Raw genomic sequence first — 14921 nt, forward strand, 5'->3', positions numbered from 1 at the left:
CTTGGCCAAGTGCAAACGGAGGCCCCTGGTAAGTGGGTTTGATTTTGGGAATCGCTGAAGCGAGTTGTTGGGGGCAGGAGGGTTGCAGAAAGCAGGCTTGTGTCTGTATGATGTGCGTACCACCACATGCCTAGTCTGAGCAGCGGAACAGGGTGTTGACTGACTCCCTCACTTCACGGGAATCTGCATGACACCATTGCTGCACACAGGCAAGACACATAAGGAAGCTGCAGTCTTGGAGAAGAACCTCCCTTGATTCCCTCGCTCACCCTCAGCAGCGAGAGATCTTCCATAATGAACACAGCCTGTGGAAAATGTGGGGACAGGGATGATTATAAGCCACCCCCTACAGCGCTGGCTCTCCCCAAGAGCCACTCCTGCCCCCATCACAGTCCAGTCCTGCAGACTCCCAGTACCCACTGCAATCAACACCCATCTCTCTGCAGTTTAGCCCTGCTGAAGTATAGTACCCGCTGCACTGTACTCCAAAGGACAAGGTTTGATAGGATACCTGGACATACACAAATCTTTAACTATCCCAGGACCTCACCTCCTCCTGCGACCCTCCCTTCCCCCTCAGTGCAGATATGTTTTTTTGTTTCTCTCCCCAATCCAGTAGTTTAATAAACTTGTTTTGGTTTGAAAGCAATCGTTATTCCCTTACTGAAAGCAAACAGGCAATTTTCTTACACCTTCATAGTGCATCGTCTGCACCAATCACTATCACCTCCGAGCATTACAAGCACTGCACTCCCGAGCATAGCAACAAATATTAGTGGCTTTCAACTTCAAATCACTGCCTCAAGGCATCCCTGATCCTTATGGTACCACACTGTGCCCCTCTAATATCTCTGGTCTCTGCCTGTCCAAATTCAGCCTCCAGGCGCTAAGCAAAGCTTTCATCTTTCCCTTCACAAATATTATGGAGCGTATAGCACACGGCTATAAGCATATGAATATTGTAATCAGCCAGGTCCAGCCTCCCATACAGACAGTGCCAGCAGGCCTTTAAATGGCCAAAAGCCCACTCAACAGCCATTCTGCACTTGCTCAGCCTGTTGAGGAACCGCTCCTTGCTGCTGTCAAGGTGCGCCATGTATGGCTTCATAAGCCATGGCACTAGGGGGTAGGCAGGGTCTCCCAGGATCACAATGGGCATTTTGACTGCCACTACAGTGATCTTCTGGTCCAGGAAGAAAGTCCCTGCTTGCAACTTCTTGAACAGGACAGTGTTCCGAAAGATGCATAAGTCATGCACCTTTCCGGACTAGCCTGCATCAATGTCCGTGAAATGCCCACGGTGATCCACAAGCACCTAGAGAACCACTGAGAAATACCTCTTGCAATTAATGTGCTCGGTGGCTAGGTGGCCTGCTGCCAGAATTGGAATATGCATACCGTCTATTGCCCCTCCACAGTTAGGGAAGCCCATTTGTCCAAAGCCATCCACAATGTCACGCATGTTGTCCAGAGTCATGGTCTTTCAGAGCAGGATGCGATTAATGGCCCTGCACGCTTCCGTCAACATGAGTCCAATGGTTGACTTTCCCACTCCGAACTGGTTAGCGATCTATTGGAAGCAGTCTGGAGTAGCCAGTTTCCACAGTGCAATCGCCACATGCTTTTCCAACAACAGGGCAGCTCTCATTCTCATGTCCTTGCACCGCAGGGCTGGGGCAAGCTTATCCCACAGTCCCATGAATGTGGCTTTCCTCATCTGAAAGTTTCTGCAGCCACTGCTAGTCATCCCAGACGTGCATGACGATGTGATCACCACTCAGTGCTTGTTTCCCCGAGACCAAAAGTGGCGTTACACTGTGGTTAGCACCTCCGTGAATGCCACAAGCAATCTCATGTCGTACCTACCACGCGTGGCGAGATCAATATTGCACTCCGCTTGCCTTTGTAGTTTAAAGAATAACTCCACTGCCACTTGTGACGTGTTACAGCGAGCAGCATATTGGTCAACAGTGCAGGATCCATTCCTGCAGACCGAAGACGCAGAGCGCACAGTACACAAATCACTGAAAGATGGCGCCAAATGTGTACAGAAACACAGGGATTGCTGGGATGCGAAGCAATGCATCACAGGCCATTGGGATGGGACAGGACCCAGGACGCCCCGTGACTCCTTCTGCCTTCCCACAGCTCCTAGCAGCAGCAGAAGAGATGCTCTGTGGGATAGCTGCCCAGAGTGCACCGTTCCGAATACTGCTGCAAGTGTGAACACGCTATTGTGCAGGCAGCTGATAGTGTGAACACACAGCAGCGGTTTCCCTTCAGCATTCTCTGAGCGGCACTGTAACTGCCGGCACTGTAACTCTGCCAGCGTAGACATACCCTAAAGATTCAGGAAAGCAACAGCCAAAAGCAAGAAGTAAAGAAAGAAAAGGGGCTCCTCCTATCTTTTTACCTACTCTCAAGAAAGAAGTTACGAGATGTAAGTGGTACAAGCCAGCCCCTCAGGAGTTTGGAGGGCGCACTAACAAGATTTGGCTTATGTACTAGGTTAAAATAACTGCAGTTCACGCCACACCTTCTTTATCCCAAACTGAACTGTATCACTGAGTGAGAACAACTTTCCTGGGAGCGTGCAATGTAAAAATGTAGACCCTGTATCGCAGAACAGGCAGTCAACATTATTTCTGCAACAGGATTTTCCACACACTTTTTACAGTTTGACTGAAAATGAGGTTTCATTTTACTGGTAGTCATGCAGTACAAACTGCACCAACATACATGTTAAATATTTTCCTGATATCAATAAGAAGTTGTTTATACAATGCGGATTGTTATAATATAGACAAGGTCATGTTAATCTACTTTTTCCTTCTATCTTAGTGTATGACTGCAGCTTTATTGAAGATGTTTCGGGGTCTGATTCTGATTTCACTTACACAGTTTTGCACCAGTAAGACTTAACATAAGAACAGCCATATTGGTCAGAGCAGTGGTCCATCTAGTTCAGTATCCTATCTTCTGACAGTGGACAGTGCCCAATGCTTCAGAGGGAATGAACAGAACAGGGCAATTTCGAATGATCCATCCCTTCATCCAGTCGCAGCTTCTGGCAGTTGGAAGCTTAGGGACACCTGGAGCATGGAGTCATGTCCCTGACCATCTTGGTGACTAGTCACTTCATTAAGCATAGATCATCACTTATCTAGATTTTTTTTAAGCCAGTTATGCTTGAATAATTATGTGCTAGTTCTGATTTATATCTGTGTCTATGCCCAAACTTTGAAACCTATTTCGTAGATCTGTGGATTTTTTATTTGTGCAAACATGCAAGGAAAAAAAATTGAAGACTCAGGCTGAATTTCAGAGTCTGGTTTTCATTCCAGTTCTTGAAGAGCAATCCATGGAGATCAGTGGTAATGTGCAAGTTCCATCTTGCCATACAGTAGTACTACATTCCAGGTCAGTTGTGCAACAGCAATTAAAGCAACCATGTGCTCACTCTCTGGTCAGAAGATAAAATATGAAACTGAAGTTGTTAAAGAGAGAACAGCTAGAGAAAAGGAAAGATATCAAGAGATTGGGAGGGAAGAAGCCTGCATCCAACAAGGAGAAAACAGCAAAATATTCCTCTTTCAGAGAGCAAGCCATGAGCAAGACACACCAAAAAATGCGAAAGTTACAATTTAAGTCCCTTCCTATGACTCCCTGTGTAGCCTGGAATAAGTCACCAAAACCATCTCCAATCCCCAATCTAAATACCCTGAACTATAATATGGAGATCGTATTTACATTCCTCACAGGATTATTCTTTGTGAGGCATTTTGCAGATGCAAATAATGCACTTACATAGCACTTTACATGTTCAGTTTTCTAGTGTCTGCTCATGACTACCAAATTACTTACTGCTAGCGAGTGAGCTGCAGAAAGAAAATGCTCTTTCCCCCAACTACTCTTTGTAGGACCGCCCCTTAGCTTCTGAATAGCTTAACAGTCTTGATTGTTTAATTTTTACCCATCCCTAAATAGCAGCTAACCACTAGCCAATATGAAGAGAGGATACAGGGATACACAAGCACTTCAGAATATTTGATCTGAGATTGATTAGTGGGAGTGTCAACTGCATTTTTAATGTATTTTCGGAGAGAATCTTGTTTTAGTCCAGTTTCAAAGGTATAATTACACATTCCCGTGAGCACTGACAAATTTCAGACAGACAACCCATACAAAAACTTTGGGTATTAACAGGAAATGTTGACTTTGAAGTTGAGGAGGCTAGCTTTCTGTTTGGAGAACGTTCAGGCAGTCTGTTGTCTCTAACACTGCACCCCTGGGTGGGTCATCGGCAGCATGTATCAAACCTGGGACCTCCAGTTCTAAAAGAATATGCCTCTGAGCGAACTAGACGACCCAGCTGCACTAGAACTGTAGCACGTTCAACAGTCTCCCTATGTGTGGCCCACTGAGTGGGTGTGTTACATCCAGCTCAAACTAACTTGACTACCTGCATCTACCCACTATTTGAAAGAGCTTCCGTTTCCCAGATGTCAGTTTAACAAACAGATATATTACAGCTAGTCTGATGAAATATTTGCTTTTGAATTGACTTTTTGCCAATCCAGGATTTCACAGGAAATTAGTACTAAAATGTGATCGTCCACTGAAAAAAAACTGATAACTGTATGTTACACAAACCTGGCTGTACGCAGTGGTAAAATAATGATCGTCTAAATTTCTCTGCTAGGCATATGACAGCTATCATGGTTTGCACTTGAACTTGAAAAGTTCCTCAAGACAATGGTTAAAGAACATAAGAATGGCCATACTGGGTCAGACCAAAGGTCCATCCAGCCCAGTATCCTGTCTGCCGACAGTGGCCAATGCCAGGTGCCCCAGAGGGAGTGAACCTAACAGGTAATCATCAAGTGATCTCTCTCCTGCCATCCCGCTCCACCCTCTGACAAACAGAGGCTAGGGACACCATTCCTTACCCATCCTGGTTAGTAGCCATTAATGGACTTAACCTCCATGAATTTATCTAGTTCTCTTTTAAACCCTGTTATAGTCCTAGCCTTCACAACCTCCTCAGGCAAGGAGTTCCACAGGTTGACTGTGCGCTGAGTGAAGAAGAACTTCCTTTTATTTGTTTTAAACCTGCTGCCCATTCATTTCATTTGGTGGTCCCTAGTTCTTATATTATGGGAACAAGTCAATAACTTTTCATTATTCACTTTCTCCACACCATTCATGATTTTATAGACCTCTATCATATCCCCCCTTGGTCTCCTCTTTTCCAAGCTGAAAAGTCCTTGCCTCTAATCTCTCCTCATATGGGACCCGTTCCAAACCCCTAATCATTTTAGTTGCCCTTTTCAGAACGTTTTCTAATGCCAGTATATACTTTTTGAGATGAGGGGATCACATCCGTATGCAGTAGTCAAGATGTGGACGTACCATGAATTTATATAAGGGCAATAAGATATTCTCCGTCTTATTCTCTATCCCTTCTTTTAATGATTCCTAACATCCCATTTGCTTTTTTGACTGCCGCTGCACACTGTGTGGATGTCTTCAGAGAACTATCCACGATGACTCCAAGATCTTGCTCCTGATTAGTTGTAGCTAAATTAGCCCCCATCATATTGTATGTATAGTTGGGGTTATTTTTTCCAATGTGCATTACTTGACATTTATCCACATTAAATTTTATTTGCCATTTTGTTGCCCAATCACTTAATTTTGTTAGATCTTTTTGAAGTTCTTCACAGTCTGCTTTGGTCCTTACTATCTTGAGCAGTTTAGTATCATCTGCAAACTTTGCCACCTCACTGTTTACCTCTTTCTCCAGATCATTTATGAATAAGTTGTGGTCTCTGGCACTTTCTGGTGGTCCACAGAATGAAACAGCAAGGATCACACAGTGGGAGTGCTGCATGGACCACTTCATATAAGCATTTATAGGACCAATGCCAAAGGAATACCAATTGAAAATAATGGGGTTTGTTTTTACTGACTAGTTGGATTTAATAGCCAAGATTATGGTAAATGAAAGCAAAAAAAACAGCCTATTTACTTTGTGCACGAAAGCACTGTATGAAGTCAGTTTTCCTGTGCCCCTTGCAGTCAGTTTCCTCCCTTGTTGCCAGAATTTTTTTTTAAACTTAGGTAAATAGTGCCCTTTAAACAGTATGCCTCAAATCTATCAGACATGGGAAACTTTTTAAAGTTAGTATATTTCAAGAAGTTTGAGTTGCAGGTCCCTTTAAGATACCGCAGATAGCTACCAGATATTAGAAATGTAATTGGCCCAATCTGCATGCGGCAAGCTTCCAGTTTACACAGTGCAAACACAATTTTCTGATTTTATTTTGAACATCTTTTAAAAAAAATCAATATAGTTAAACATATTGGGGGCTTTCTGAAAACCCCCAAGATCTTCCATAGCTTTAAACTCACAGACCTATGTAGTGTTAATCATTTAGCTTTACAGGAAATTATTATTAAAGAATAGTAGTATTAGGGAAGTCATACAGTTGAAGCATGATATGATCACCTACTGATTCCCTAGATAAGTACTCAAAAACATTTCCTGTGAAATTAGTTGCCAAGTACTATAGCTGAGTTATTTCTATTTGTACAGATACCCGTACTCCTTTCAGAGTACCGCATGACAAAAATGAACTGAAGGACTGTTCTTCAATATCATTAACCTGCTTTTATCCATAAAAGGAGACCATTCCTTAGAACAGATTAGTTTGCTCTAGTATTCATGTTACAAGCATAAGTTCCAATACTGCAATTGGATTCACGTGGGCAAACCCATGCAGAGTTCCACTGACTTCACATACTCAACTGCAGGACTATGGCAAAGCTCTGAACATATGAGGAAAATGACCCATCAGTGCTCAGGGTAAAATATTTTCATTTTAACAGGAAAGAGGCACCACTGCCAGACAGCTCGGACTCAGATGCTGGTTTATAAAAGTGTTTTTTGTTTTCACAAAAAACTAAATAGACTTCTTCACTGCAATGTTTAGAAGTCATGTTAAGTTTAAGATTTTAGTACAAGTGTAGGTATTTCAAAATTCCTCTACAGTATTTGGATTGCAAGAATTGCAGCATGGTGTAAACAAGAACTATATTTTTGGGATTTCACTCAGCTTGGACAATAAGAATGAGAAATAGAAAAGATTAAGAAGTAATCTTCAATAATTTAAACTGTTAGTAAATCAAGTTTAAAATGTTGGTCCAGGATGGACTTAATGAAATGCATGCAAGTTGGAGAACTGCAAGTGCACAGTGCAACATTGTGTACACACACACTGAGTGTCGCATGCAAGCAAGAATGCAAACCACTTCAAACTCTGAATTTTAAACTGGATACTGCCTCTTTGAACTTTTGCAGATCATTCTAAGACGTTCAGGTTGTTTAATGGACACAGCAAATCTGCATGTTTATTGTTACAATGCAATCTTTTAAGTGATTGGAAATCTTAACTTGGGACCTAAAGTATAAGACATCTGTCATCTTGCCTGATCTATAGATTATGCATTAGGCCTCGAGTCTTCTGCTAACTGTAGGTTCTTTGCTTTACTGCTGAATATAATAAAGGCAAGCTAGCCCTAGGGGCTACAGTCAAGAGCAGTCAAAGCCGAAAAAGCTTTGGTGGTATCCTTTAAGTACGGAGTTTGTCCTATGTCCGTGACTCCTCAGAACTGAGCAATCAGATTTTGACATGGTCTAGTGTGTTCTGACAAAGGATATGAACAGTCACAACTTTTTATTTCCTCTTATCCTAACCCTGGTGAAAGGGTTGCAATTTGTGATTGTCATATAAGACTGAATATTCAGTTATGTTTTACGCTAAGTGAGAAGAACATGCATTTAGTTTTGTTCAACTCTAGTCTGTACTTCAGAAGTTCACTGCCACCATTTTTATTGTACTTGGTAGTATGATCAAGCAAGCTTCATGATTGGAACAGCTCAGATGTTGCCATTAAGAACATTAGTGATGTGAGGGAGAAGACCTAGCAGCACTTACCCCTGCTATGGCCAACTTACGTCAGTAGTACTAGTCTCCTATTCTAAAAGTGTTCTTTTAACTTGCTCTAGTGTGAGGTAGCAAGAGAGGATCAATAGCATTTCACCAGTCTATTTAAGTATTCAGCAACAGTATCTTATTGTAGAAACAATGAAGACGTAACATTTTCACTAACTTTACTGAAACATTTGTGCCAAAAAGTTTTCAGAAGTTGCCTTTGATTATGGGTTCCTAACTGGAGAGGTCTTGGGCCTGAGTCTTAGGAGTGCCAAGTCAGTGGAAGCTGTAGGTGCTCAATACCCCTGAAGTTTAGGCCCAAGATGTCTTCTGAAATTCTGACTTATCTGTATTTGAAGGACTGGTGGCTTTCAGACATGGATATTGGCCACAGTGCAAATGTTTTACTTCTAGTTTGAAATAATTTCATCTAAGAGCTTTTAGGCCTGGATTCCCTTAAGTCAGTATGAATTTTTAGTGGAGTTAATGGTGTTTGAGTTTGTCTAGTATTTCCTTAGACCACCACCTCCCTATTTTCTTGAAGGCAGCACACTTTACCCTGAAGGACAGAATTACTGTTGAACGAATATAGATTTTGGATGAGGAAGATCATTAAAAGCTGTAAATTAAGGGAAGTGTTCAGGTTATTTCCCCCTTTCAACAGGTTTGCAGAGTATCTGATCTGCAACTTCCAGTTTCTACTTCTGCCAAGATGTCTCCATATCCAGTGGACTAGCAAATGTATCACCACTAACCAATGGCAGCATATGGTACCTACCAATCAGCTTTTGGTTAACAATGCTGAATTCAACCACCTGGTTTTCAAACTAAGTGTTCCAATCATGCAACAGTGTAATTAACAAAATGTTGTAAGTCTGCCCAAAGCACTGAGACTTTAACATTTGACTGAAGATATTACGTTGTATTTTAACTCCAAGAGCCTATGACTTAGCAAAAGATTGCCTGTCTTTCCAGCTCTAAAATCAGACAGTCACATTCTCAAATGTTTGGTTTGTTCTTGAGCCATACCATACGACCTTAGACTCAAATATATAGGAGTCTAAGTAGCAAACCCTTGAAGACAGTAGGTCCCATTATTAAGAGAGGACTTGCTACAAGAACATTGATGCTCCAGTGTACAAATCTGCTTCCATGACAAACAGCATATTAGTACAAGCATATTCTTGTAAGGGGGCAAAAAAAGTCTAGTTTATCTTCATCGGATCTCTTCTCAGTTGGTCAGTAAAATTTCACAACCAGACCCCACTTTAAGTGGTGTAAACAGAACCAGTAAGCACATTACATATTACTAGGGCTGTTTTGATTTTATTTGAATGAGAAAATAAGTTGCTCCCATCATTTAGGATGTGAGTCATTAAGGTTTTACATGGCTTAACATTTTTATCTATATTACATTTTCTGCATTTCCCATCATCATAGTATCCAAATGCTATCCTTTGCCTTGGCTTGTTTACAGAGTTGTAGAGTATTACAAATGTATTCTCCCCAAGAGATCTGGCAACAATTATGCACATAACTTATGACCCACACAAAGGCAAGGTCCCCAGGTCACTTGCCAGCTAGAAGCACGTTGCAGCATAGGGTAAGGTCACTCAAACGTTATCAGTTCAATTCAGTGTTTCCACCCAACTCCCTCTGTGCACACACTGAATGTGTTGTTTCAGACTCACCACAGGAACCATCTGCCTGGGGCAAAGCTCAGAGAACCTTTCCCTACGGAGGGCAAGGAGCTGAGAAGCAACAAATGAGGGAGTCGGAAGGGATAAAACTGGCACTTCAGGATTTCTGTTCTACTTAAAAGTAGGTCACGGCATAAATGAACGGCCAGGACCGCACTCCAACGCGAGCAGCCTCCTCCCTGCAGCCCGGGCAGGGCGAGAGACAGCCAGTGACACGAGGGGGGCCGGGGGGCCGGCGCCTCTATCAGACCAAGCCCCAAAGGCAGGGACTGCCCCCATCCCACCGGGCCGCTAGCTACAGACCACAGCTCCCAACACCCGCCCGCGGCCGCTCCTGCCCGCCCACCGAACACGGGGCACAACGGGACCCACAAGTGTATGGACCGGACCCTGCCAGCCGCCCCCCAGAACGTGCCGGGCAGGCCCTGCGACACACAGCCGCGCCCCCAAACACTAACGAGAGCCTGTCACCCCGCGCCGAGTCCCCCCCCGCCGTGCCCCGGCCAGAGCCCCCCCCGCGCCGCCCCCCCGCCAGGCACCGGCCAGAGCTGCCCCCCCCCGTCACCCCGCGCCGAGTCCCCCCCCGCCGTGCAGCGGCCAGAGCCCCCCCCCGCGCCGCCCCCCCCGCCGTGCACCGGCCAGAGCTGCCCCCCCCGTCACCCCGCGCCGAGTCCCCCCCCGCCGTGCAGCGGCCAGAGCCCCCCCGCGCCGCCCCCCCGCCAGAGCCCCCCCCGCGCCGCCCCCCCGCCGTGCCCCGGCCAGAGCCCCCCCGCCATGCACCGGCCAGAGCTACCCCCCCCCGTCACCCCGCGCCGAGTCCCCCCCCCGCCGTGCAGCGGCCAGAGCCCCCCCCGCGCCGAGTCCCCCCCGTGCACCGGCCAGAGCCCCCCCCGTCACCCCGCGCCGCCCCCCCGCCATGCATCGGCCAGAGCCCCCCCACGTCACCCCGCGCCGAGCCAGAGCCCGAGCCAGAGCCCCCCCCCACGCCGAGCCCCGGCCAGAGCCCGCCACCCCGGCACTGGCCGGAGCCCCCCGGCCGGGCCCGGCGCAGGGCAGAGCCCGAGCCCCGCGCAGGCCGCGCCCCGAGCCCCGGCCCGGCCGCTCGTTACCTGGCGGCCCCGCGCGCTGGCCGCCCCGCGCCGCGTCCCCTTCCGCCATCTTGTCCGGGTTTAAAATTAACTCCGCGTGACGTCAAACGCCGCCGCGAGACCTTTATCGGCCGGCAGCGCGCGGCGCCGCCAATCCCGCTGCGGCGCGTGCCCGGCAACAGCGCCGCCGGCTCCGCCCCATCCGGGCGGGCGGTCCGGAGCCCGCGGGGTCCGAGCGCCGCCGGGTTCCCTGCCCGCCGGGCGCCTGGGTGCCGGCGCTGCCGGGTCCTAGCGCCCGCTTGGGCGGCCCTCCCCCGAGCTAGGGGTGCCAACCCTCCAGGATTGGCCTGGAGTCTCCAGGACTTAAAGATTAATCTTTAATGAAAGATTATGACATGTGATGAAATTTCCAGAAATACATCCAACTAAAATTGGCGTCCCTACCCCCAGCTCCAGGATCCCGAGCGGCCAGGGCCCGGAGCCCTCACGGAGTCACCGCGCCCATCCCCCAACTCACCCCCACCCACCTCCCCTGGAGTCATCCCACCAGAACCCCCGAGTCACTCCACCCATCCCCGCTAACTCACCCCAGCCCATCCCCCCTGGAGTCACCTGCACCTGCCCCCCCTACAGTCACCCCACCCATCCCCACACCCCCGGAGTCACCCACCCATCCCCCCCGACTCACCCCTGCCCACCCCCGAGGCCTCCCCTGCAGAATTACCCCTGCCCAACCCTGAAGTCATCCCCCTGAAGTCACCCCTGCTTCCCCCTCCCCAGAGTCACCCCTCTATAAACAGAGTGAAATGGGAGTGGGTGGGACCCCAGCAAACATGAGGTACCAGGGCCCCAAATCTTTCTTGTTGGGCATGCTGAATCAGCACCTGGTGTGGCTGCAGTCGCTCATCCCAGCTGACGTGTCCTACCCAAGTCGGGCTGCAGGCCGTGCTGGCTCCTGGCTACACTAATTCCCTCTGTGGCCTTGGGCAAAGTCAACTGATCACTCTCTGTGCTTCAGTTCCCCATCTGTTGAATGGGGAGAATAATTCTGACCTACTGCACAGTGAAGATCCTGGGAGGGAAGGTGCTCTGGAGATACCAAAGAGCATCCTCAGGATGGTGTGAGAGAGGGGGAGATGAGTGGAATCAGAATAACGCCTCTCACTTTCTCGTCTGTGACACATCATCCAGGAAGCAGCCCAGAACATGGCTTTAACGCCACTGGATTCACACACCACTGCTGCAGCTGGCAGGCATCGGTGGAGATGGGTCTTTGCTAGCTTAGGGAGCATGGAAAGGATGTTCAATGTTGCAGTCGTGGTTGTCACCAGTGGGGGAAAAGGTTGCGGCTCTTTAGTGTCATTTAGAGTCGCTGTTGAGACAGAAGCTGGCATTAGCTACACCAGCCCCCAAGGAATGGCTTGCATGACTGCTTCACAATCTTAAAAATACTGCCCCATAATTGTTACAGATCTGGATTTTAAAAACATGGGCACGCTAGCAACTCTTGTATCGCCTTGATAAATCTTGCCCTTTCAGATTTCGGCAATCAATAGGGGTTGCTAATGGCGTCAGGAGTGCTAAGTTCTGCCTCCAGTGCAATGTGATTGGGTTGGATTTGCCCATGATCATAACGAGTTGGTTTCCACATCTTTTCTTTTTTGCACAAGTTTATGGCTGCTTTATGTCACCGGAGTGTACTGGTGAGTCAGCCAAAATGTCCTAATCTGTGTTCGCAAAAAGAAAAGGAGGACTTGTGGCACCTTAGAGACTAACACATTTATTTGAGCATAAGCTTTCGTGAGCTACAGCTCACTTCATGGGATGCATACGATGAAGTGAGCTGTAGCTCATGAAAGCTTATGCTCAAATACATGGATTAGTCTCTAAGGTGCCACAAGTCCTCCTTTTCTTTTTGCGAATACAGACTAACACGGCTGCTACTCTGAAACCTAATCTGTGTTGTGACTCCAGGCACCTTTTTGCATTTCTGTCTTCTCAGACAATTCAAACTGTCAATTTCTCTTTATGGTTCTCGTGCAGAGTTGCAATGCTACAGTGTTTGGTTTGGAAACACATAAGGGGAACATTTAACTGCAAACAAAAACCACACTATTTTCAGTGAAACTAAAAATAATTAAGGAAAGTTGGTGCTGGTCCTGCTTTGAGCAGGAGATTGGACTAGATCAGTGGTCTCCAAAGTGGGGTGCACGCAAGACGATCCATTGGGGGGGGCAGCAGGAGGAGCACAGCTGGAGCAAAAGGGCGGCGTGGCAGGAGGAGCGCTGCCCTAAGATTGGCTGGAATGCCACCCCTTACAGCGTGCCACCCCAGGCACGTGTTTCCTACGCTGGTGCCTGGAGCCGGCCCTGCGAGGTATCCTGCGGGAAGAGTGGGAGTTCCACAACGCGGAGGGGTTGACAGTGGCGCCCTCACTTGTTCGTTCGCTTTCAGCGTATTGCGACGTATTGCAGTTTACATGTGCCCGGTTACGGGGATTTACGGATTATATTATCTAGTTTTAACTCAACTAACCCTCACAAAATGGACAAGTGGCTTAAAAAGATTCCTGCAAAGAAACCGCGGATTGAAGATAATACTAATAATGCGAGCACAAGCGAACAACAAGAAAATGGCAGAGCTGACACTTCTCCTACTCCTCGAACCAGCTCTTAGTCAGCCACATTACGAGGTAAAAACGACGACGACCTAATCAGATCTGACAAGAAGTCGGCCAAAAAAATTCGAAATTATCAAGAAGACTATATGAAATATGGATTTACATCCACTATCGTTAATGATGAACCTCGCCCTAAGTGTATATTGTGCCTTGAGATATTAGCTGGTGAGAGTATGAAGCCATCGCGATTAGCAAGACATTTAAAAACTAAGCATCCAGAACATGAAGACAAACCTCGACAATTTTTTCAGCGATGATTAAAGTCATGCGATACTCAATCCAGGCCTTACAAAATTTCACTAAACTTAATGATAAATGTTTAGAAGCCTCTTTTGAGGTTTCTTACTTAATAGCAAAAGACAAAAAGCCACATACCATTGGGGAAACACTTCTTCTTCTTGCCGTGGTAAAAATGGATGAAATAATACACGGAAAACAATATGGCGACAAACTAAAATGCATTACTTTGTCAGAAAATACTGTTGGAAGATGCATAGAAAACATTGCTGAAGATTTGAAGAAGCAAGTATTAGAACAAATTACGCAGCATGGGAGGTTTGCTATACAGTTGGATGAAAATACAGATGTTTCTAACATGTCTCAGCTTATGGTGAATTTGCTAGACTCCAAACTACTTTTTTGCGAGCCACTAAAGGAAAGATGTACCGGAGAAGACATATTCTCAATAGTAAATGACTTCTTTAATAAAAACAATGTTTTATGGAAAAACTGTGTAAGTGTAACCAGTGATGGAGCGGCTGCTTTGACTGGAATAAAGAAAGGATTCCGGGGTAAGGTTACAGAGATAGCACCACACGTGAAATTCATTCACCGAATCATTCATAGGCAGGCTATTGCAGCAAAGAAGTTGGAGCCAGAAGTGCACAAAGTGCTACAGGACGTCATCGATGTGGTTAATTTTATAAAAACAAGACCTTTAAATAGTAGAATCTTTACAATACTTTGTAATGAGATGGGGAGTGACCACGAAAATCTTTTGTACCACACAGAGGTTCACTGGTTATCTTGTGGCAACGTGCTTAAAAGAGTTGTCGAACTTAAAGATGAGTTGTGCATTTTTCTTTTACAAAAAGACAAGTGTTCCAAATTTGCTGACCTTTGCTGTGATGACAAGTAGCTCTCAGTAGTATGCTACCTAGCAGATATTTTCGAAAAAATAAACACACTTAATCTGTCCCTTCAAGGTAAAGGTGACGTTTGAACGATGAGTGAGAAAGTAACTGCTTTTCAAAAGAAACTCGTGCTATGGAAAGAGCATTTTGAAAATGGATGTTTGGAAATATTTCCATCGTTATGTGATTTTGTTGCCTAAAACGATGTATGTCACCTATAAAAACTCTCATATCTGCAAAAAACTTGGAAAAAGAATTTTCTAACCTGTTTAAAAATCTACCAAATGAAGAGTTTCAGTGGGTTTTGAACCCATTTGTTAAAA

The 14921-nt window shown here is 46.2% G+C and overlaps 1 protein-coding gene across 5 annotated transcripts in view; it reads right to left on the reverse strand.

Moving 5' to 3' along the window:
• Nucleotides 1–10978, reverse strand: part of ATL2 (atlastin GTPase 2) — a 56319-nt gene extending 45341 nt beyond the window's left edge. For 3 of the 5 annotated variants that reach the window (XM_043544219.1, XM_043544218.1, XM_043544220.1), the window contains exon 1: nucleotides 10807–10954. In XM_043544219.1, the coding sequence (XP_043400154.1) occupies nucleotides 10807–10855 (49 nt within the window). In that variant the 5' untranslated portion in view covers nucleotides 10856–10954. Of the gene's footprint in view, nucleotides 1–10806 lie in introns of all 5 variants that reach the window. The other 2 variants (XM_037896380.2, XM_037896379.2) reach the window with 2 other exon arrangements.
• Nucleotides 10979–14921: the final 3943 nt, after the last annotated feature.

The sequence above is a fragment of the Chelonia mydas genome, chromosome 3, assembly GCF_015237465.2.
Source record: "Chelonia mydas isolate rCheMyd1 chromosome 3, rCheMyd1.pri.v2, whole genome shotgun sequence".
NCBI lineage: Eukaryota > Metazoa > Chordata > Testudines > Cheloniidae > Chelonia > Chelonia mydas.